Source organism: Rhinopithecus roxellana, chromosome 5, assembly GCF_007565055.1.
Source record: "Rhinopithecus roxellana isolate Shanxi Qingling chromosome 5, ASM756505v1, whole genome shotgun sequence".
Taxonomy (NCBI): domain Eukaryota; kingdom Metazoa; phylum Chordata; class Mammalia; order Primates; family Cercopithecidae; genus Rhinopithecus; species Rhinopithecus roxellana.
The window spans coordinates 132649854-132672781 of record NC_044553.1 but is presented as its reverse complement, the minus strand read 5'-3'; the positions used below and the strand labels follow the sequence as shown (position 1 = coordinate 132672781).

The 22928-nt window shown below is 50.9% G+C and overlaps 1 protein-coding gene across 4 annotated transcripts in view; it reads left to right on the top strand.

Moving 5' to 3' along the window:
• LTBP2 (latent transforming growth factor beta binding protein 2) overlaps positions 1–22928 on the top strand; it is a 115986-nt gene that overhangs the window by 57618 nt on the left and 35440 nt on the right. For all 4 annotated transcript variants that reach the window (XM_030930121.1, XM_030930122.1, XM_030930120.1 and 1 more), the window contains exons 4-9: positions 540–730; positions 3195–3365; positions 3853–4059; positions 4893–5179; positions 6276–6378; positions 20529–20603. In XM_030930121.1, coding sequence (XP_030785981.1) covers positions 540–730; positions 3195–3365; positions 3853–4059; positions 4893–5179; positions 6276–6378; positions 20529–20603 — 1034 coding nt within the window. The remainder of the gene's footprint in view (positions 1–539; positions 731–3194; positions 3366–3852; positions 4060–4892; positions 5180–6275; positions 6379–20528; positions 20604–22928) is intronic.

Genomic DNA, 22928 nt, shown 5'->3' with positions numbered 1-22928 from the left:
TGTTGTTATATTATTCTTACAATAAAAATAAATGAGAGGGAGATTCTAGGCTCTGCCCTGAATCAATCTGTGAAGGTGTGTTTGTTGGGCACCTCTTCTACAGGTGATCCATATTAAGGGATATATTAAGAAGTGGTAGGGAGTATGTACAGGACTTGGTTTTAGGGCAGGGGCTGGTCCGTAGTGGGTTCTCAAAGACCCCCGGAATGTCAGAGCTCCATGAGGACATCTAACACCCCCATTTTGCAGTTAAGGGTCCTGGGGCCCAGAGGGGCTGAGTGATTTGCCTGGAATAACCCACCAAAATCCTGGTGATTCCACATAAGGGTTGATATTTCTACAAAACTAGCCGGCAGGCCTTTAGATCAGTCCTTCTGCCTCGGGGCACCTTCATGTCCGGGAGTCAGCCATACATGGGTGAGAAGGCAGCCAGAGAGCATTGTTCTTGTGCAAAGGCAGGGAGTGGGTGGCTGGATGAGGAGTGGCACAGACACACTGTTCCCAGGGTGCTAACCCCCATGCCGCGGTTGTCTCCACAGGACCCTGAGTGACCTCAGCCAGACCCACCCTTCCCAGCAGCACGTGGGGTTGTCCCGCACTGTCCGACTTCACCCGACTGCCACAGTCAGTAGCCAGCTCTCTTCCAACGCCCTGCCCCCGGGACCAGGCCTTGAGCAGAGAGATGGCACCCAGCAGGCGGTACCTCTGGAGCACCCCTCATCCCCCTGGGGTAAGGATGCCCTGTCTTGGGTCCTAGAAGAGCAGGGCCTCTAGAACTCTCTTCTCCCACCTCAGCTTTCCCCCTCTGCTCTCACAGAGGGGCTGAGTTGTCACCTTGTCCTCATTCTTTCAGCCAACCAACAAACGCTTCTTGATCTCCTGCTTTGTGCCGGGCTCCAGGGGTCCCAAACCAGTGGACCTGAACTTTACCCCTGCTGCAACCCTTAGACCTAGACTGCTCTATTTCTGCCCAATCTATCATCCCCTCCTGCCTTTGCTTCCCTCATATCCCACTGTGATCCTCAACTCCCTGGTCCCGGTCCTTCCACCTCATCCCTCCTGCAAACCCCAACCCTCCTGGATCAACCCAACCAGTTGTTTCCTCAGCACCTACAGCTGCGCCTCTGCTTCCCACAGGAGGAAACAGAATCTCTGTGGATTCATGCCATGGCACACTTTTATTGTTGCCTGATGACCCCTCCCTGTGTGCCTGGACATTTTCTCCCTCCATTTCTCAGAGCAGCTACTCCAGGCCTCCCCTCCCCTCCTTTCCCAGGGCCCCATCCGTCAGCCCATGGACATGCCCCCACCTCCCAGAGAGCTCCTCAACTTCCTGCCCATCACACACACCACTCCTGTGTCTATATCTGTGCCTGAGCTCACCTCCTTCCTTTTTTTCCATTTTAAAAATCGAAGTGGAATTCACATAACATAAAATTAACCATTTTAAAGGTTACACTTCAGTGGCTTTTAGTATATTTGTAATTGTGTGCAACCATCACCACTGTTTCATTCCACAACATTTTTATCACTCCAAATAGAAACCTTGTACCCATTAAGCAACAGTCACTCCTTATCTCCCCTCCTATCCCTGGCAACCACTCACCTACTTCCCGTCTCTATAGATTTGCACACCCTCAACATTTCACGTGAATGGAGTCATACAATGTGCCATGTTTTGTGTCTGGCTTCTTTCACTTAGCATTACATTTTCTTTTCTTTTCTTTTTCTTTTTTAAGAGACAGAGTCTTGCTCTGTTGCCCAGTCTGGAGTGTGGTGGCATGATCACAACTCACTATAAGCTGGAACTCCTGAGCTCAAGTGATCCTCCCACCTCAGCCTCTGGAGTAGCTGGGACTACAGGCATGCACCACCATGCCCGGCTAATTTTTAAATGTTTTGTAGAGATGGGGTCTTGCCATGTTGCCCAGGCTAGTCTCAAACTCCTGGCCTCAAGTGATCCTCCTGCCTCGGCTTCCCAAAGTACTGGGATTGCAGGCGTGAGTTCCCGTGCCTGGCTTAGCATAACGTTTCTGAGGTTTATCCATGTGGCAGCGTGTATCAGTGCTTCATTCCTTTTCATGGTTGATGATTCCTTTCATGCCATCTTGAGAGGGAGGTGTCCCTCTTATCTAAGGCACACTCTGGCACCCTTTCTCATTTCCTCTGGAATGCTGACATCACTTGTCCCCCAACTTCTGTATCTTCACCCTGTCCCTCCCTCTCAGCCCTTTCCCCTCAGCATGTACAATTGCTTACAGCTCTCTCATTCACACACACACACACACACACACACACACACACACACACACAAACACACACACATTTGTTTCTCCACTTCCTTCCTGTCTCTTCCCTTCACAGTCAAGCTTCTCAAACCCATGATCAACACATATTTTTTCAACTTCCTCCCCTCCCATTTCTCCCTTAACCTTCTGCCTCTGGCTTCTGTCCCCAGGCTCCCCATACTGAATTAATACCCCAATTCCATTGCCACCACTCTTGGTAAATGAAGCAACCTCAGCTTGCACTGTTGCCATGATATCCCAAGTAGTCACCCTGCCTCTGGACCCCCCTGCACATCACAGCCAGCATGATGTCTTGCTTAAAAGTCTTCTGCGTCTTCTCCCACCACCCACCAAATAAAGTGCCTGATCCTTGTTCTGGTAATCGGGTCCCCTTCGAAACCTGACTCTAATCCTTTCAGGCTTTATCTTCTTCTCTTCTCTTAGAAAACTCTCCTCTCTGGCAAGCCTGAGCCACATTCTGTTCCCTGCCCTTGGGTTCAAAGCCCAGCTGCATCACTTGCTAGCTGCGTCACCTGGGCACCCAAACTTCTCTGGGCCTCAGTTTTCTTAGCTGTAAAATGGACATAGTAGGTTGGATATATGAAAAATACCAACACTCAGGCATTAGGAACCTACAAAAATGGCAATTTCTAATAGTTCAACCTAACATACTACCCACTCAAGAGGGTTGATGTGCGTGAAGTGTGAGCTTGGTGGCTGGCACATCTGCGAGCTTCTCAAAGGTATCACCCTGCCCCTACGATGGGACCCTGCATCCAGTAGGTACTCAGCAAATGCCCTTGAGATGAATGCAGCCCTAGTCCCATGGGGCTTTCTAACCAGACTCTGGAGGTCACAGCTGTGCCTCTCAGCCCTGCCCCCTGGACCCAAGCCCTCTCTCTGCAGGGCTGAACCTCACGGAGAAAATCAAGAAGATCAAGATCGTCTTCACTCCCACCATCTGCAAGCAGACCTGTGCCCGTGGACACTGTGCCAACAGCTGTGAGAGGGGCGACACCACCACCCTGTACAGCCAGGGCGGCCATGGGCATGATCCCAAGTCTGGCTTCCGCATCTGTGAGTCCCTTTCCCGTTCAGATGGTTCCCAGCTGGCCCCGGAGGGTGAATAGCCAGAGAGCCAGGTCTGCCTTGGAAGGGAGCCCGCTGCTCCCAAACTGTGGCTCCACAAGTGTCCCAAATCACATGGGGAGCTGAGTCCTCACTTGGCAGCCTAGCTGTGTGACTCTAGGAGTCACATAACCTCTCTGAGTCCAAGTTTCCTCAACAGAGAAGAGATAGTTCATGATAATGTCACCTCCCAGGTTATTGTGGGGTGCAGGGAAAGGCCTAAATGGGCTTTTTAGGAAGGCAGGGACTGGTTATTATTCACCCTTCTTCACTCTACATGAATGCAGTGGAAAGTCCCTAAATTTCAGGGGGCTCCAGGCTACAGGAGCCATCTAGGGTCAGAGTTCTGCTGCCTGTTTCTCTGTGGTGGTCACTAGCCACAGAACAGGTGCTGCTGTTCTTCCACCGCTGGTTACCTTGACGATTGATGTTGCAGATTTCTGCCAGATCCCCTGCCTGAACGGAGGCCGCTGCATCGGCAGGGACGAGTGCTGGTGCCCCGCCAACTCCACCGGGAAGTTCTGCCACCTGCCTATCCCGCAGCCGGACAAGGAGCCTCCAGGGAGGGGGTCCCGCCCCAGAGCCCTGCTGGAAGCCCCCCTGAGGCAGTCCACTTTCACACTGCCACTCTCCAACCAGCTGGGTGAGTGCCAGCACAGCTGGGCCAGTGGGACCCTGGAAGGAGTACCAGTTGGGTGGAGGCTGTCACCATTGCTGTGACAGGGACAGGGAAGCTGCCTATAGTCCTTCCTTTACTATCAAACCTCCCTCTTTCTCCTGGCCCTCAGTGCTGAGTTTCATTCCCTCAACTTCTCGGCCCCCTCCCATTGGAATTCATCCACTTGTTTTTGCCCTTTCCCTGTGTTGGGTACCTTGGGGAAGACAAAACAGTGTAAGGGCAGGATGCTGCCCTCAAGGAACCCATGGGCCTGGGTAATAGAGGGAGAATGGATGGGAAATAGAATATCAGCATAAAACATCTCATTTTCCCTGCCTTCCATTATTAGGTACCAAAAAAATGCAGAACGCTTTAGGGGATCAGGGGATGGAGAGGCACCTAAGCCCAGAGTGCTCTGGCTCAGCTGCATGGAGGGGATGGACTGCAGTTAGGCCTGAAACAATGGGTAGCATCTGGTTAAGCAGAGGGACTGGCATGAGCAAAGGCATGGAGGTGGGGTCATGCAGGAGCCAGGGGGCTGGAGCTCCAGGGTTGGCCAGGGTCATGGGGGAGGTGGAATCAGGAAGGTAACTTAGAACATGATAATGAGGTTCCTTCAGTGACAGAGTTTGCACTTCATCCCGTCCCAAGGGATCATTCTGGAATTCTAACTTGGGAGCAAGGAAATGGAAGGAGAGTTTTAGGGTGACACATAGCCAGTGGCCTGCCTGGCCCAGGGGTGGTGGATACACTTCAGAGGGTTGGAAATGAGGGTGGGGCCCTGCTTCCCTGGCTCTGACCCCAGCTCCTGTGCCCAGCCTCCGTGAACCCCTCCCTGGTGAAGGTGCACATTCACCACCCGCCTGAGGCCTCAGTGCAGATCCACCAGGTGGCCCGGGTGCGGGGCGGGGTGGAGGAGGCCCTAGAGGAGAACAGCGTGGAGACCAGACCCCCGCCCTGGCTGCCTGCCAGCCCTGGCCACAGCCTCTGGGACAGCAACAACATCCCAGCTCGGTCTGGAGAGCCCCCTCGGCCACTGCCCCCAGCAGCACCCAGGCCTCGAGGACTGCTGGGCCGGTGTTACCTGAACACTGTGAACGGACAGGTGAGAACACAGCTCTAGCCTCAGCCCTGGATGCTTCCAGGACAGCAATTGTCTCCAATCTGCCCTTCTCCTCTCTGTCCTCTTTGTTCTTATGGAATGTGAGTGTCTGCAGAGTCTCCCATTTCCCATATGGGAAAACCCAAGGCGTGAAATTGCCCATGTATGGAGAGGCTGGGCCTCCTTCCTGGGCTCTACTTGGTGCTTGTCAATACCAGGCACACAGAAGAGGACCCAAGGAAGTTCCCCTCTGGAGGAGCTGTCACCAGCATCCTCAGGTGAAGGCAGCCTCAAGTTGCTGATCCTATGACCCCTGGCACATGGACCAGTGGGGCTGTTAGCATCTGGCCAGGAGTTTTGTATCCAGTTGAGGCTACAGTTGGGGTCACAGAAGTATGGAATTAACAAATGGAAGTTAACCCGAAAACCCTGGTGGTACAAAGATGAGAGATACCCCATTGCCCCCTGGAGCCATCCTCAGCTCATAATGGGAAATCAGGGAAGCTTTTCTGACACCAGGCACCCAAAATAGGGGTTAGACCAGGCCCAGTATGGTTTTTCTTGGGGTTGCCAGGAAACTGCTTAGTTTCCAGAAACTAAGGTATTTCCAGAAACCCCATTTGAGGTTAGGGAACTGGAGGAAGTGGGACAGCCAAGGGGTAAACATCCTGAATTTCCAGATAGTCCCTGGCCTCTCAGCCTGGGGTATTCCTGTACCTGGGGCAGTGCTCACAAGGAAGGCCCACACTGTGGGTGACCCTGCAGTTCCCTGGAGCTAGGCAGAGGAAGCTCTTCCTTTAGGACCCTTTGTCTGTGGCTAGGGCCATGGAGGGTGGTGGTTTGCAGCCCCGCACAGGGCAGATCTTGTGTCTGCGGTGTCCCATCCACACACAAGGTTAGGGGCTGGGAGAGTGCACGGCAGGTTTCTCTGCTTCCTTCTGGGATATGGGCTGACTTCTTTCTCCCCTTCTTTGGCTGGGGACATCCTCTGGCAGAATGTGGGGAGTGAGCTCTGTGTCCTAGGCTTTCCCGGGACATCTCTGTGCACAGCCTGGGAGGGAAGAGGGGTGGTCACAGGTGTCCATGACCTCTCTTCCAGTGTGCCAACCCTCTGCTGGAGTTGACCACCCAAGAGGACTGCTGTGGCAGTGTGGGAGCCTTCTGGGGGGTGACTTTGTGTGCCCCATGCCCACCCAGACCCGGTGAGTGCTGGAGTCCAAGGTTAAGAGTGGTGGGGGAAGCCCTCCCTGTGCCTGCCCTCTCCTGCCAGGGTTTCCCCTCCAGGGTGTCAGAGGCCAGGCAGGTAGAACAGGCTGGTAAACTGCAGACTTCCCAGACCTGCTTTGAAGGTGTTTCTGGCTGGCACTGAGGCTCCTGGCAGCCTTCTGCTGGTTCAGTCTGACCTGCCTGCTCCATTTGGTTGCCTGCAAGGGCCTGCTCCCTCTTGCAGAGATTCTTGATCAGATTTTAGGGATTTTATTCAGTGCTCCCCTGTACACCCCTGTCTAGATGCCAGGGGTCCAGGGGTCTTGATCTGATTCAGTGTTTTCTTTATTCTCTCCCTGGTGGGGCTCCCAGGCCTCCTCTTTTATCTCCTTAACTCCTGTTCCAGCCTCCCTGACTTTTAATTAGGGTTGAATGTCTGTCCTAGATGTCCTCATCCTTGGGGTATGGGAACCCTAGTTCCTTGCCTTCTTTTGGATGATAGGAAAAACCTAACATGTGTTCATTCATTCATTCAGCAAATACTCACTGGGTGTCTTGTATGTGCCAAGGACTGCGATTTCAGGAGTGAGCAAGATGCCTGTTCACGATGCTCTCCCCAGTCGTAGTTGCACAGTTGGGAGGAGGGTGACCAGATGCCTGTCCCTGAGTGTGGCTTCTGCCCACTTGGTCTGTCTTCTCCCTCCAGGCCTCCTTCCTGGGCCTGGGCCTGAGCCTGGTGTGTATTTCCTTTGCCTGTCAGCAGTCAGCTTGGTCAATCAGCTTTGTCAGGAGGCTGGACAGGAGCCCAAAGGTGGGAGGGGCAGGGCTGTTCCTCACATCAGACTTAGCTGTGGAGCAGTGACTATATTTTCCAAACTTAAAATAAGTGTAGACGGTTTTACAATGTGATAGAATTTTTGGCAAAGTAGCAAAAGGTAGTATTCAGCTCCCAGGCTTAAACGTCTAACACACACTAGGTACCAGTCCCAGCTCCTCCTGATCACCTCTCTCTGCGTCAGTCTCCTGATCTGTGAAATGGAGAGAGTAATAGTGCCAGCCTCATGGGCTGCTGTAGAGATTAAATGAAATGATGCACCTGCTTAGTATTAGGTCAATAAACCTGGCTGTTAATGTCATTATCATTATTGTTATTAGAAAGTATCCCTCAAGAAAGCGAGAAAGGAATGGACCCGCTACCCTACCAGGAAATGTACATCAAACTGCCCAGGTCTCCCCTGTAGGCCAGAGATGTTTTTGCCACTTTTCTTCTTGCCTTGTTTTCTTTTCTCTTTTCCATCAGGCATTGAACCCTTGAAACTTCTATATCCCACATTCTAATCAGTTGACAAATATTTACATTGACCAAACCCCTATTTGAAAAGGCCATAGTGTGCAGGCCCTGGACAGAGAGTAGAGAAGGTGGTAAAAACCGCACCTTCCTCTCCAAGCTTACAATTTAGCAGGGAGTCGTAGATGGCTGGTGGGCATCAGAAATGAAGAGGTTTGAGCAGTGTCTGGTCAAGTGCCGAGGCAGTGGAACCCAGGCCCCTCATAGGTCCAGTAGCACCTTTGTGCAAATTAGAAAAACCTGCCCTTCCATTTGTTCAGGATCATCTTCATAAATACGCCAATCTAGGATGCCAATGATTCCCTTAGAGATGGTGCTTTTGTGCAGCACACAACCTGCACATCTGTAAACTACGGGATGGGGGCCCTACGGGCTAAAGCCAGTGGATCAGGGAAAGCTTCTCAGAGGAGATGACTTCCAGGATGAGATTTGAATAATAATTAGGGGTAGGACAGTTAAAGAGTTGGGAAGAGTTTAACAACCCAAGGAAATTGCATATGCAGGTAAGACCAAGAGACTGAGCAACATTTTCTGGAGCACAGTGTGTCTCTTGCTGAGCCCTGCTCAGCCCTGGCTCTCCTGTAGAAAGACAGGCATGTCAGAAGGGTTAGGTGGGGCCAGGGCTCCCATGTCCCTGCTCTGGGCAGGTTCTGGTTCCCAAGAGCTGGCTCATTCAGACAAGTGGGTGGGGGTCTCACCCCCTTTACCCCGTCAGCCCTCTGAGGGCCATGCAGTACCTGCTGCACTGACCAAGGTGCTGACCTACCCTGGAACCTCCTGACCCAGTAGGGCTGTCCTAGGAGGGAGCTGGCTTTTCTAGGTGGTGGGAACAGTGAGATTTCATCCAAGTGGCAATTCAAGGGCAGCCTTAGAAGTTTCCCTTCCTTGTCTCGGGGCTCAGGAGCTGTCACGCTGTTGCCTCTAGAGTCAGAGAAATAATGAAGGGGAAGAGTGGGCTCAGCTGCCAACAGCATGGGTATAAAGGAGTGGAGTGGTGCAGCTGAGAAACAGGCTTCCAGAAGGGCCTTCCCCAGAATCCCGCTTCACTGCTGGGATTCTCCTCCCAGCTGAGATCTGTGCCCTTCACGGAACCTTCCTCTGGGCAAGTCTTCAGGCCTTAAGGTGTCCTTGATTTGGGTACCAAGCATAATCCTGAGCTCTTGAGATGCAGCCCTGTGGGTGGGGTGTCAGCAGTCAGGACCCCACAGGGTCCTTGGGTCAGTATCTCCTCTCTAATTCACTAAGCCAGTCTGACAGTGATGTTAGTAGCCACAGACCTATCCGGTGACATTAGTGAAAATGAAAATAGAGCCAGTCTGGATTCTTCACTTATGTCACATCTGCAGCTTGTAGGATTGGAGTGGAGAGTGGGAGCACAGGGCCTGCCTGTCTCAAGCTCTGGAGCCCATCAGGGATGCAGAGATGCAGGCTGTGAGGTCCATGCCAGGGCTGACTGCTGCCAATGGAGGATTCTAGGCCTGTTCCCCTCAACCAGGGCTGACAGGTACAATGACCATATTCCCAGATCTTGGAAGCACTTCTGAGAGTGGGGGAGCCCTCCACTGGAAGGGTGGGGAGCAGGAGAAAAAGGCCAGAGTCTGTACTGAAGTGGCTACCTGCTCACCCACTTGCTCCACTCCTGGTTCCACCTGTGTGCCAGCCTTGAGAGCTCAGCCCACCTGATGCCCAAGAACCCTGCTCCAAATACAGCTGGTGAGCTCAGTTCAGGCAGGGCTGGAGCCCAGTGGCGGCAGGCATGGGAGCAGAGCTCTGTGGATCAGGTGCATGCAGAACACCAATTGTACCCCTCCCCAACACACCCAACGCTCAGCCCTTGCCCTCGCTCCGCGCCATCCCAGATGGTGGCCTCCCCCACTGTGTCCAGAACATCTCAGCATGCTGGGCACCAGGGTACAGACCCTGGAATGTCAAGCATCCCAGCACACTGAGCAAGAAATAACAAAGACCAGGGCAACATAAACATCAAAAACACATGAAAGTGCAGCTGGGCATTGTATAGAGAAGGGGCAAGACGTTAGGGAGCCTTGTTTGTGTTGACAGAGTGCCAGGCACCTCACTTCATGCCTGAGCCTGGGGCTGGGGTGGGCACATTTCTTTAAGTGGGGATGACAAGGAAGCTTCTGTACAAGAAGCAGAGGAAGAAAAGGCAAGCTGTCAGGGCAGGGGAAGGTTGGCAAGATAGACAGGACTTCTGGATCCCAGATCATCCCTGGCCCTGGTGGCTTTGCCTCTCTGAGCCCCTATTTCTCCTCTGATAAAATAGGGTTATGCTTCTTTGGGGGAAGCCTTTGTCATCCCCAGTGAGGTGTTCTAGCAAATCAGGTGGCAGTGGGAGTGATAGGTTGAGCAGCCTGGGAGTAGCTTCACGGCTTCCCTTCAGTCACATTTTGGCTTTGAGGCTCTGTGCTGGACTGTTGAAGAAGGTCCCACCAGAATGCCACTATTCCTGACATGGAAAAGGACTGCCTTGAGGTCTTAATTACATGGCATAGGTGAATCCCTTTTTTTCCGGAATGCCACAGAACTTGCATGGAGAGCTGGCCCGGGAGTCAGTCTAGACCAGCCCACAGTTCCCCTCTGCTCCCTTCACTCTGATTGGTAGAGGTAATGTGTACTCAACTGAACTCCCAGGACCTAGCCTGAGCCAGGTCTTCCTGAGCCCTTGGGATTTATCAAAGGGTCCCAACTCATAGGCCTCTTCAATCCTCCTGCCAGAGTCTGGAGAACACACGGCTCTCAAAAGCCACTTTGATTGAGGCCACATTTTTGAGTTTTCATCTGAGAAAGACAGACATCTGGGCTGACTGGAAAGTTGGCCACTGCCCCATCTGGCTTGGCACTGGCTGTGTCAACCCCAAGTCCCCTTTGCTGGGACAGGCAGGGCTGGCACATGGCTCGGGGCCTGCAGTGGTGGGCTCCAGCTGTTTGCCATGAGATCGTCTTGCCATTTGCCTGGGGTGGGTTGAGTTCACCTCTGAACCCAGGGCCCCCTGTATCTCCAGGGACAACAGATTTTCTTACTCTGCCCTTTCAAGGAACTCTGCACGTTTCTCTCTTAGACCAAGACTAGCTGCCGGTTCCTGAACTTTCACATTACACCTGGCCCTTCACCTGTTTTGTTTCACTGAATTTGTACAGCCACCTGCAAACCCAGGATGTTTAACCCCGTGTGATGGATGAGGAAAATAGAGCTCCAAGAAGGCTGAGGAACTTGTCCGAGGTCACACGTCTAGGGCAGGTAGAGCCAGGATTCCAACCACAGTATGTCTGACTCTCAGCTGAGCAAGATCTCCCTAATCATTCTGGGGAGACCTGAGCCTCCCTGAAGCAAACAAAGATCAGGATGCTAGACTGGAATGCTGCAGCCAAGAGGATGCGCATCAAGATCGGGTTTTGTGAGTTCCTTGTGCTATATCCATCAAGAAGATTCAGGTTGGATAGACAGGCAGGTTATCAACATGTAGCCCCGGCCTGCGTTAAGAGAAATAATTGCCCTAGGCAGAAGGGTGTAGACTTTCCCCACGTGATTCTAGAGAGAACTATCCAATGTGTGGTGTTTCTGGTAACCAGAGCTTGACTTGAAACTGATCACAAGGGACAACTTATTAAAAACTGCAGGTGCCCAGCAATAAACTAAAAGTAGTGGGCTCCAGATCACCGGGAGAATGCCTACCAAGAACACGTTTTTCATAGGAGATGACAAAGAAAATTGATTTTTGAGGAAATGGGGGTTTTTAGAAATGATTGAAAATGTATTTGAAACCCCCAACAGAAAGAAGGCTTTGCTTTGGTCCTGACCCTTGCCACTGACGAGAGTTATAGGTGTAGCTCTGTGATGCCAGCCCCTGGGGAGGGTGGGTATGTGAGGGTGCTGGGGGCATGAGGGGCAGAGAGCCTTAGGGCAGGCCACAGCAGCAACACCATTATTATCACCCTCGTCGTGATTTGCAACCATTTATTCAGAGCACTTGTAAGTGCCAGGCACAGTGCTAAGTGCTTTCTTATTTTCTTGCATCCTAACAATATTTCTAGATGTTGGGTGCTATTATCCCCATTTTACAGAAGAGAAAATTGGGCCTGACACCCCAGGCCTGTCTGACTCCAGACACCTGCTTCCAGCCACTCTGTAAGTGGCCTCTCTGTGCCGCTTCTTGTACCGGGCACAAGCGTTTGCTGAACTAGAGGACCCTGGCTTGGGGAACAGCTGTGCTGGGGTGGGGCTTCTGTTCTCTGGGATTCTGGATGAGATGCCCAGTCCCTTATTCTAAGGAAATGGGATTTTCAGAATTCCAGTTGTCAGCTGAAAAGCCAGTGTCTCTTTGGCTCAGAGATGTTCGAGAGCTTCTTCCAAGGGACTTGAAGCCTGCTGGGAATGAATTGTGTCTCAGGCTTAAGTGAGCACCCTCCCTACCCAGCAGGGTGAGTGTCATTGACATGTGGCACCTCTAGCCTGGAGAGCAGAGGAAGGGCTGGGGCGGGGGTGGCTAGGTGGCACCTGCCTGAGCCAGGGGTCTGACCAGACTCTTTTTTCGATTTCACTCTTTGTGGTGACTGGTTCTATCTTGCTCTGAGGAGGCAGTCAGAGGCTATCTTTGGGCAGAACGTCCATAATCACTGGGGGGCCCCACTGGTCTTTCACCAAGGAGGGAAATCTGAATAATGGACATTATGAGAATTCCTAAAATGGGGCAAGTATTGTGCTCAGAGTTGTACATGATTATTTAGTGTTCATAATTACCCCATGAAGAGGGAGTTGTCATCTCCTGTTTACTGATAAGAAAACCCAGGCTCAGAGAGGTTGTGTAACCTGTCCAAATTCACCCAGATAGTGAGGGACAGTGGGCCAGCATGCCAACTTTGACACTGTGTGGAAGGAAGGAAGGAAGGAAGGAAGGAAGGAAGGAAGGAAGGAAGGAAGGAAGGAAGGAAGGAAGGAAGGAAGGAAGAGAGGGAGGGAGGGAGGGAGGGAGGGAGGGAGGAAGGGAGGAAGGGGAGTGAAGGGGAGGGGAGCAGAGGGGAGGGGAGGGGAGGATGGAAGGAAAGAAAAAGGGAAAGCGGGAAGGCAGGAAGGCAGGCAGGCAGGAAGGAAGGAAAAAGAGAAGGCAGGAAGAAAGGAAGGAAGGAAGGAAAGAAGGAAGGAAGGAAGGGAGGAAGGGAGGAAGGAAGGAAGGGGAGCGGAGGGGAGGGGAGGGGAGGATGGAAGGAAAGAAAAAGGGAAGGCGGGAAGGCAGGAAGGCAAGGAAGGCAGGAAGGAAGGAAAAAGGGAAGGCAAGAAGAAAGGAAGGAAGGAAGGAAAGAAGGAAGGAAAGAAGGAAGGAAGGAAGGAAGGAAGGAAGGAAGGAAGGAAGGAAGGAAGGAAGGAAGGCAGGCTGGCTCTATAGGGATTGTGCCATGCATCTGCGAGGTTCAGTCTGATATTCATTGTTTCAGCAAAGCTAATCCTCACAATGACTCCACAAGCTGAGTTTTTGTCCCCACTTCTTTTTAATTTTTTTATTTTTTTTGAGATGGAGTCTCGCTCTGTCACCCAGGCTGGAGTGCAGTGGTGTGATCTCGGCTCACTGCAAGCTCTGCCTCCCAGGTTCATGACATTCTCCTGCCTCAACCTCCCAAGTAGCTGGGACTACAGGCACCCACCACCACACCCGGCTAATTTTTTGTATTTTTAGGAGAGACGGAGTTTCACCGTGTTAGCCAGGATGGTCTCGATCTCCTGACCTCGTGATCTGCCCGCCTCGGCCTCCCAAAGTACTGGGATTACAGACGTGAGCCACTGCACCCGGCCCAGTCCCCACTTCTACGGATGAAAAAATTCAGCCAGGCGCGGTGGCTCACACCTGTAATCCCAGCACTTTGGGAGACCAAGATGGGCAGATCACGAGGTCAGGAGTTTGAGACTGTCCTGGCCAACATGGTGAAACCCTGTCTCTACTAAAAATATAAAAATTAGCTGGGTGTGGCAGCACATGCCTGTAATCCTGTTTACTTGGGAGGCTGAGGCAGGAGAATTGCTTGAACCCAGGAGACAGAGGTTGCAGTGAGCCGAGATTGCGCCCCTGCACTCCAGCCTGGTGACAGAGCAGACTCAGTCTCAAAAATAAATAAATAAATAAATAAATAAATAAATAAATAAATAAATAAAACAAAAAAATTCAGGCTGTGAGGTTAAGAAATGTGCCCCAGGTCACATAGCTAGTCATAGTGGATCCAGGGATTAGATGTGGGTCTGGCTGCCCCAGTGCCTGCACTCCTACTAGGGGAGTAGAATTTTCTCTCCAGCTTGCCCATCTGAGGTTTGCAAATCAAAGGGCAAGGCTCCAGCCAGCTCACGCATCCCTGAGGCACTGAGCTTGGCCTCACCAGGTATGCATGTGTCTGTGCCTGGGCAGAGGGGCTGTGTGGTGGGGACCTTTCACATCTCCCTGCTGCAGGCACCTGTCATCGCAGTCTGAGATTGGCACAGCCTGTAAACAGCCCTGTGGCCAGACACGTCTTCACCTTCTCCTCCACAACTCTACTCATGGAGTCAATGCCAAAACTGTCTTGAGAAATTAGTTTGCCTTTACTGAGGCCTCCCTGGGAGTCCCAGCAGCTGAGGAGGAGAGTTAGGAGGGCAGGGGCAGGCTGCAGCCAGGGACCCCTCTGCTTCTTTCTTCAGTTTGTGAGCAACCGAGACACAGCAGAAGGTGGACAGGGCTGAGGCCAGGGAGTCAGAAAACCTATGTCCCGATGTCCTTACCAAGAAGGTTCCCCACATCCACCCTGTATGCTTCACGGGCATTTGTGATGTGAACTCTTTGGAGTTCAGGTCAGTCTCCACTGACGCTGGGCAGCTGCTTTGGCTTTCGCAAGTCTAAAAGTCCCAAAGGCAAAGACACTGCAGCCCTGCGAGGCCTCCTTGAATCATCTGTGAGAGTCACAGCTTAGCCACTCTCTCTCCCCAGGTCTCACAGATTCTCTTCTTTCTACTCTCTGACCCCTTACCCCTTGTGTTAACCTTGATCTGGCTGAGGAGCCACAAGGGGTAGGACGGGTTCTACACCATTTCCTTTGTCAGTTCTGCCCGGCACTTTGGTTATGCACATCGTGGAGCCCTTATCAGGCATCTGATCAGTTCTTCTGACCTCCTTCTGAGTATCCCTACTTTTTTTTTTCTTATTCCCTCTCCTGATCCCTCATTTAAAACAGGGTAGAAGTTTCCTAGGAAGGGTGCTAGGTTTTCTACTGGGCAGGTGCCTCCATTGCATCCTAGGGTTGTCTGCCTAGGCACCCCTAAGGCTTTTTACGAATCTATTTATTTATTTGGAGGCAGTGGGGACAATGGTTCAGAATTTCTCCTCTGGAGCTAGACTGCCTGAGTTCATAATCCCAGCTCTGTCCACCAACAGGGTGACCTTTGGTTTGTTTCATAACCTCATCCATTTTATGGATGAACCTCAGTTTGCTCATCCATAAAATGGGAATAATATTAGTAAGACTCTCCAAGGCCTCTTATGAGCATTAACTAAGTTAATTAGTATAAAGCCTTTATAATAGGGCCTGGCCCATAGTAAGTGCCATTGGAGTGTTTGCTCTTCTTATTTGTTCCTATTTTGACTGAGAGCCCACACAGCTCTAGGTGTCATGCTTGGGACATAGCACTAGAGACATAACAGTGATGAAGAAGACAAGGTCCTTGTCCTCACGTAGCTTATACTTTGTGGAAAGATGGAAAAGTGAGCAGGCAGCCACGGCACACCACGAACTGAGTTTTTCAGCTCAACAGCTAGTGCTGTGACTTGGGCAGGTCTATATGTGTGGGGAGTATGCAAGAGGGACACCTGGTGTGGGTGGCAGGGACAGTGACAGGTGTCACCTGCCTTCACCTGTCACAAAGCTCACTGGCTGCCGAATTGTCACCCTGAGCCACCTGGCCACCTAAACTTCCACTTTCTCCCAAGGAGATTTAACCTGAATTATTCGTGTGTGTGTGTGTGTGTGTGTATGTATGTATATATATACACACAAATTATTTTTGTTTTTGTTTTTTGTGAGACGGAGTCTCACTCTGTCACCCAGGCTGGAGTGCAATGGCACAATCTCTGCTCACTGCAAGCTCCACCTCCCAGGTTCACGCCATTCTCCTGCCTCAGCCTCCCAAGTAGCTGGGACTACAGGCGCCTGCCACCATGCCCGGCTAATTTTTTGTATTTTTATAGAGACATGATTTCACTGTGTTAGCCAGGATGGTCTTGATCTCCTGACCTCATGATCATCCCGCCTCAGCCTCCCAAAGTGCTGGGATTACAGGCATTAGCCCCCACGCCCGGCCTTATTTGTTCATTTTTAAGACATGGTCTCACTCTGTTGCCCAGCATGGAGTACAGAGGCATGATCTTGACTCACTGCAACCTCCACCTCCCAGGCTCAAAGAATTCTCCCACCTCAACCTCCTGAGTAGCGAGGACCACAGGCTCATGCCACAAAGCCTGCTGACATTTTGTATTTTTGGTAGAGACAGGGTTTTGCCATGTTGCCCAGGCTGGTGTTGAGTTCCAGAGCCCAGAGCTCAGGTGATTCACTTGCCTTACTTGGTCTTACAGAAGCTAGGAACTAGCCCCTTATAGACTGCCTCTGAGAGGTGCGAGGAGGGGCGTTGAGGGCCCTGGTTTCAGGGTGAAGGTTGTTGGCAAAAATGGGAGTTTCCCCAGAGATAGTGGCTTGGCATTTATTTCCCTCTAGAAGCCTGCCTTCACAAAGAATTGCCCACGACACCACACTCCCTTCAGGCTAGCGGGGCGGGGGAGGGGGGGTGCAGGTTCCCCTTATTAAGGAGGAGACCACTTTATATAAAAAGCACATACATGTATCCAGACTAATGGGTGGACCCAGCTCCTCTCAGCTTCACCCATTCCTCGGGTTCTCACAGTTTTCTACAGGTGCCAGCAGCTGTTTCCACTCTTGCTTCCTGCTCTAATCCAAGCTCTCTGCTGCTCCCCTTCTGATCACTAAAGAAGCAGGGGCCTCTGCTTCCTCCCTCTCCCTCTCCCTCTCTCTCTGTCTCCATCTCCGTCTGTTGCCCAGGCTGGAGTTTAGTAGCACCGTCACAGCTCACTGCAGCCTTGACCTGCCAGGCTCAAGTGATCTTCCTGCCTCAGCTGGGACCACAGGCGCGAACCACTATGCCCAGTTTATCTTTGTATTTTTTCTGTAGAGACGGGGTTTCGCCATGTTGCCCAGGCTGGTCTCTAATTCCTGGGCTCAAGCAATACTCCTGCCTTGGCCTCCCAAAGTGTTGGGATTACAGGTGTGAGCCACCATGCCCAGCATCATTTCTCCCTCTTGACATCTAGAGAGTTGATATCATCCTGGCCTGCTGGATCACCCAGCTCTTCCTGATCTCTCTCTCTCTTAGAGAAGCGCAGTGGAAGGTAGGAGAAAGGATGTGGCCTTCACAGCTAGAGGCCCGATTTCAACCCTGCCTCTGCTCCAGCAACTTTGTTACCTGGGTCAGTTACTTACCCCTCACTGAGCCTTGCTGTCCTAATCTGTAAATTGGGGATGATGGTCCCTGCCTTAGGGCATAATTGTTGTGAGAAACAGACAGGACCATGTGCACCCATGGCCTTGCAACTCTGAAGCACTGGACAAATGTGCACTTGGTCTCTTTCCTTGGCCCTCTGGCAGCAGCCTTACATCATTCTTTCCTACCTTCTGCTCCTCATAGTGTTCACTGGCTGCATCTAATCAGCCTGCCTTCTGAGTTTCTCCAAATGACTTCTCTTTCTTCCCTCCTCTCTGTCCTCAGTTTATACCACCACGCCCCGAGCCAGGGACATGCACATTTCCCAGCCTCACTCCCATCTTTCCATCTCCTTCTCAACGTTTTCAGAATCCCTGTGTGTCTCCACAAGAGTGGGCTTCTAAGCTGGACCCTGGTCCCTACATGGAACGTGCAAACCCGGAGCGGGCCAATCCTGGCAGGAAAACATTTTGAACTTCAGTTTACATGTTTTAATCTTAAAAAAGTTAAGTGTTACTAATTTATGTCCTCACTTGGTCTGTCCCTATGTCAGGCTGTCACATGTCATGCTTGGCACACAGTGTGTCCTCAGGAAGAGTGGGGCTTCCAAGAAAATGTGGCACCTCCTTCTATTTGTCTTTGGCATATTACAACACAGTGCAGTTCACAGTGCTGTGTTTACTGGATTTTTTAGTTATGTGTTCTGGTGTTAACTAAACTAACCCACACCAAATGGAGAGGTGGCTCTGAAAAGCTCCTGCAAAGGAACCGTGGATGCAAAATAATACTAGTCCCTTAATCATAAGCAATCATTAAAAAATGCAATGCTGACCCTTCTCAGGGGGTTTTATACTGTGTCATCAGCCATATTACAAAGTAAAAATCATAGCAACCTATCAGATGTGACCCCCAAGTACCCCAGGATCCAAATGATCAAGAAGACTATATGAAATACAGATTGATATAGGCCATTACTAATGACAAACCTTGCACTAAGTGTATAAGTGCCCAGAGACAGCAGCTAATGGTGAAATAAAAGCTATCTTGATTAGAAAAACATTTTAAACCACAAAGACACTCAACTTTGCTGTACAATTGGACGAAAGTATAGATATCTCCAATGTGCCTCTTGGTATTTGCAATAATTCATTTCAACAATAAAAATACATGAAAGGCTGGGTGCAGTGGTTCATGCCTGTAATCCCAGCACTTTGGGAGGCCAAGGCAGGTGGATCACCTGAGGTCAGGAGTTCGAAACCAGCCTGGCCAACATGGCAAAACCCTGTCTCTACTAAATATACAAAAGTTAGCCGGGCATGGTGGTGCATGCCTGTAATCCCAGCTACTCAGGAGGCTGGAGCAGGAGAATAGCTGGAATCCAGGAGGTGGAGGTTGCAGTGAGCCGAGATCACATTACTGCATTCCAGCCTGTGTGACAGAGCAAGACTCCATCTCAAAAAAGAAGAAGAAGAAGAAGAAGAAAAATAAATAAATAAATAATATATATATATATATATATATATGAAGAACTCTCTTTTTGTAAACCACTAAAGGATGAACCAGTGAACATATATTCTCAACAGTAAATGACTTCCTGGATGACAAGAAGCTTTAGCAAACAACTCTGAAAGTGTAGCTGCTGATGTTACGACTAGGAGGAAAAGGAATTGGGATAAGGTAACAGAGATGGAGGGTGCAGCATTCAGAGGCAAGCTATTGCCACAAAAGAGTCAAAGCTAGAAGAAGGCAAATTGCTACAAGAAGCCATCATGCAGCTAGCTTTATAGAGCAAGACCTTTGAAATATCGTAGTGTCTTTATGGAAATGTGTATGGAATAAGGTCTGTGGCAATTGCTCGTGCCTGGTTAGAATTGCTGGCTATCTATAGGCAAAAGAATTGTCAAACTTATAGCTGAGTTCTCTTTTTATTCCACAAAATATAGTATTCCCCTGCCTTTTCCTGTGAAGACAGGTGGTGATCAGAAGTATGCCCCCTGCTAGAGCTTTTCAAGAGGGTTGGCACACTAGTCTGTTCCCCCAAAGTAATGGAGATTTTTTTCCCCTGTTTTTATTTAATATCAACTGTTTGAGTTTTTTTTTCTTTTTTTTCTCTGTAAAGTAAGGGGGAATGTTGTGATATCAAGGCAGGATGTGTATCAGCATACAAATACTGAGAATCATTTCCTTGTTGGTCAATCTGCAGTCAGACATCTGTGTATCTTTAGTATTTCAAAATAAAAAGCAAAAAGTTATAACAATAAAACCCATGCTATATATATAACATGCACATAGTATAGTATATACTATATGTAATGTTATAACTATATGTGTGAAGTATATAATACAATTTTTAGTATTAAAAATTTAATTGACAAATAAAAATTGTATATATTTGTGATGTACAACTGTTTTGTTTGATTTGAGATGGAGTCTCGCTCTGTCACCCAGGCTGGAGTGCAGTGGTACAACCTTGGCTCACTGCAACCTCCCCCTCCTGGGTTCAAGCGAGTCTCCTGCCTCAGCCTCCTGAGTAGCTGGGATTATAGGCATGTGCTGCCACGCCCAGCTAATTTTCATATTTTTAGTAGAGATGGGGTTTCACCATGTTACCCAGGCTGGTCTTGAACCCCTGACCTGAGGTGATCCACTTGCCTTGGCCTCCCAAAGCACTGGGATTATACGCGTGAGCCACTGCGCCTGGCCCGTGCATGATTGTTGTTCTGAAATAGGTATACATCGTAAGGTGGCTAAATAATTGCACCCATTAACATGTGTATTACCTCACATATTTATTTTTTGTGGTGAGAACACTTAAAATCTACTCTCTTAGCAATTTTCAAGAATACAAGACAATGTTATTAACCATAGTCACTATGTTGTAAAACAGATCTTTTGAACTTACTCCTCCTATATCTGACTGAAATGTTGTACCCTTTGATCACTGTCTCCCCTCTTCCCCAGGCCCTAGTAACCACCATTCTACTCTGCTTCTGTGGGTTTGTTTTTCTTAGGTCCCATATATCAGTGAGATCGTGTGATATTTGTCTTTCTATGCCTGGCTTATTTCACTTAGTACTGCTTTTAAGAAAAGCAAGATAGGCCGAGAGGAGTCTGGTGAGAACCAGGAAGCACAGCTGCCCAGGGCGATGGCTTCAGGGGCTGGGGCTCACTGCTGCTGGGTGGGCTGGACATCCAGACTGCACCCCTTTCCAGCATGGGTGACAGAGGAGCCTAGGGGCCCTCCAGTGAGACCTGTTTGTATCTCCACTCTGCAGCCTCCCCGGTGATTGAGAATGGCCAGCTGGAGTGTCCTCAGGGATACAAGAGACTGAACCTCACTCACTGCCAAGGTAGGACCTCTAGGGCCAGGGCTGGGCTCAGGGATGCCGGGGCACACTCCCAGCACCAGACAGGAGGAGTGTCTGTCATTGGTCGAGTGGTCTCCACTGAGTTCCTCTAAGCCCCAGCTTGGGGGAGTGGTGAGAGGCTGCTGATTCCAGGGGCCTAAGGAAATCCAGGGACTTGCTTGAGAGTGACAGATGAAGCCAAGGGGGCCGACACCTCCCCTCCTCCCCATCTCCACCCACCCGCACCTGGAACACAGGCTAGGGTCTCTAGGCTATGTGGGGCTGTGTCCGAAGGGGCCGCCGCAGTCCCTGCACTTCTACTTTCCTCCTGAGCTGGTCTCCCTGGAATGGGAAGAATTTCAGCTCCAGGGTGGAAAATCAAGTCAGCCTGAGTTGTTGGGGCCTCTGTGGGCTTTTCCCAACTAAAAACCCTTAGCTATTCAGGACTCCCTCCAACTTGCTTCAACCCACAGCCAGGAAGTGGGGTGGGGAGCTTCCTGCCAGGGACAGGCTCTTGGGGCTGGCAGAGGCCAGTGGGGAACAAGGTGGCCTCCCTGTGAGGAGCTTGGACAACTGGACAAATAGTTGTCTGTATGGTTTGCTTTGGATGGAGCTGGGTCAGAGACAGGGGATTGACCCAGATGGCCTCCAAGGTACCCTCCCTCTGGAGGTTGCTTCCGAGAGAGGAGTCTGGGGAAGCTCTGCGTGACTGGGCTGTCTCCCTTGGGGGTGCCAGCCTGCAGAAGTGATTCCTAGCCTGTGGATAAGCAAAGGTGCTGGGCCGAGCAAAAGGGCAGGCCTCTGGCCCAGCCTAGTCTAGGGTCAGACTCCCTCAGGAGCCAGTGGTTTGAGGGCCAAGCAGACAGTGGCTCTAGGGAGAAATACGTATTTTTGCCCTTGGAGGGTAGATCGGGGCTGTTCACATCTAAACGGCCACCAATTGCTTTTTCTCCTGGTGGGTTTCCCAGTCTGAAGCTTTAAGATTATTCTCAGGATCTCAAGTGGGTTCTCTGCCCTCCCTCCACTGAGCCCCAAGATTCAGGACACCAAAGGACCTTCCCTCAGGAGGCCCTGCCCCTGAAACCTCCCCTTCCCACGTATGTGGCTGTGGTCTCCGTGTCTGCGAAGGGACCTGCTCACCACCCACACACGTCATCTCTCCTCTCTCTCTCCATCCTTCCCTCCTACTTCCACAAAGTATTGGAGGGGAGGTTACTATGGGCTACATACACTGTGCTAGGTGCTGAGTACACAGTGATAGAGAAGACACAGTCCTGCCCCAGGTGCAGATAGACCCCTGAACAATCACATCTAATGAGCAGAGTGTTCTTGAGAGAAAGCAGCAGTCACTGAGTGCTACAGGATCCCATGGTGGGGGTCCCTTCCCAGACTGGGAGGATCAGGGAAGGCTTCCTGGAGGAGGTGATACCCAAGCCAAGACTTTAAAAATGAGTACAAGTTGGCCAACTAAGAGGATGCAAGCTCTCCAGGCAATGTGAACACCATAAGCAAAAGTACATTTTGTGCTGTCTGGAGTGTCCCAGAAAGTACTATATATGTGGCCTGTGTACACACGGGAGATGCCACAGGTCTGCCAGTGTCTCATCAGAGCCACCTGTTTACCCACAGGCTTTAGGGAAATGGTGGAGGACCTTGGATACCATGTTAGGGTTTAGGGCCTTCCTCTAAGAAATGATGGGGAACCCAGAAGCTTCTTAAGCAGAGGGAAGCAAGTCAGACTTGGGTTTGGAGGTCCACATCCCACTGTGGCCACAGTCTGGACGCATATGGATCACTGCCCTTTCCCATTTCTCAGTAGCACCTTGCCACTTCTTACTGGCACCCTGTCACAATGGGGCATCCTATCAAAGAGGAGTGCCCCTTGGTGCTCAGGCTGGGTCCCTTTTCAGTCCCTCGTTCCTGTGCCCAGTGCCAATTTCCCCAAACCAGTGGGTGACCTGGCTCTGCAGACACAGGGCTGCCTATGTTATCTCTTGGCCTGGAGGTAGGTGCCCCTCACAAGCAATTCATGCTCATCATCTCTGCTGCCATCACTATCATCAACAGAAGTGCCATCATCAAGATGGCCTCCGACTCCTCATAGCTCAGATTGCGGGGGCTGAGACTTCCCCTTGGCAGGGAGAAGTTTGCAGCAGGAAAAGGGGGTTTCCTCTTTGAGGTCACAGAGGAAACCAGTGCACCTCCCTTATTTGAAGAACAGCATTAGCCTCCACGGGTCTTTGGGGGGATATGTGCAGCCTGCACAAGGAAGGGCGTTCAGGAGGACCCGGAGATGTGCCCTTCTGACCCTCAACCTCTGCGCACCCT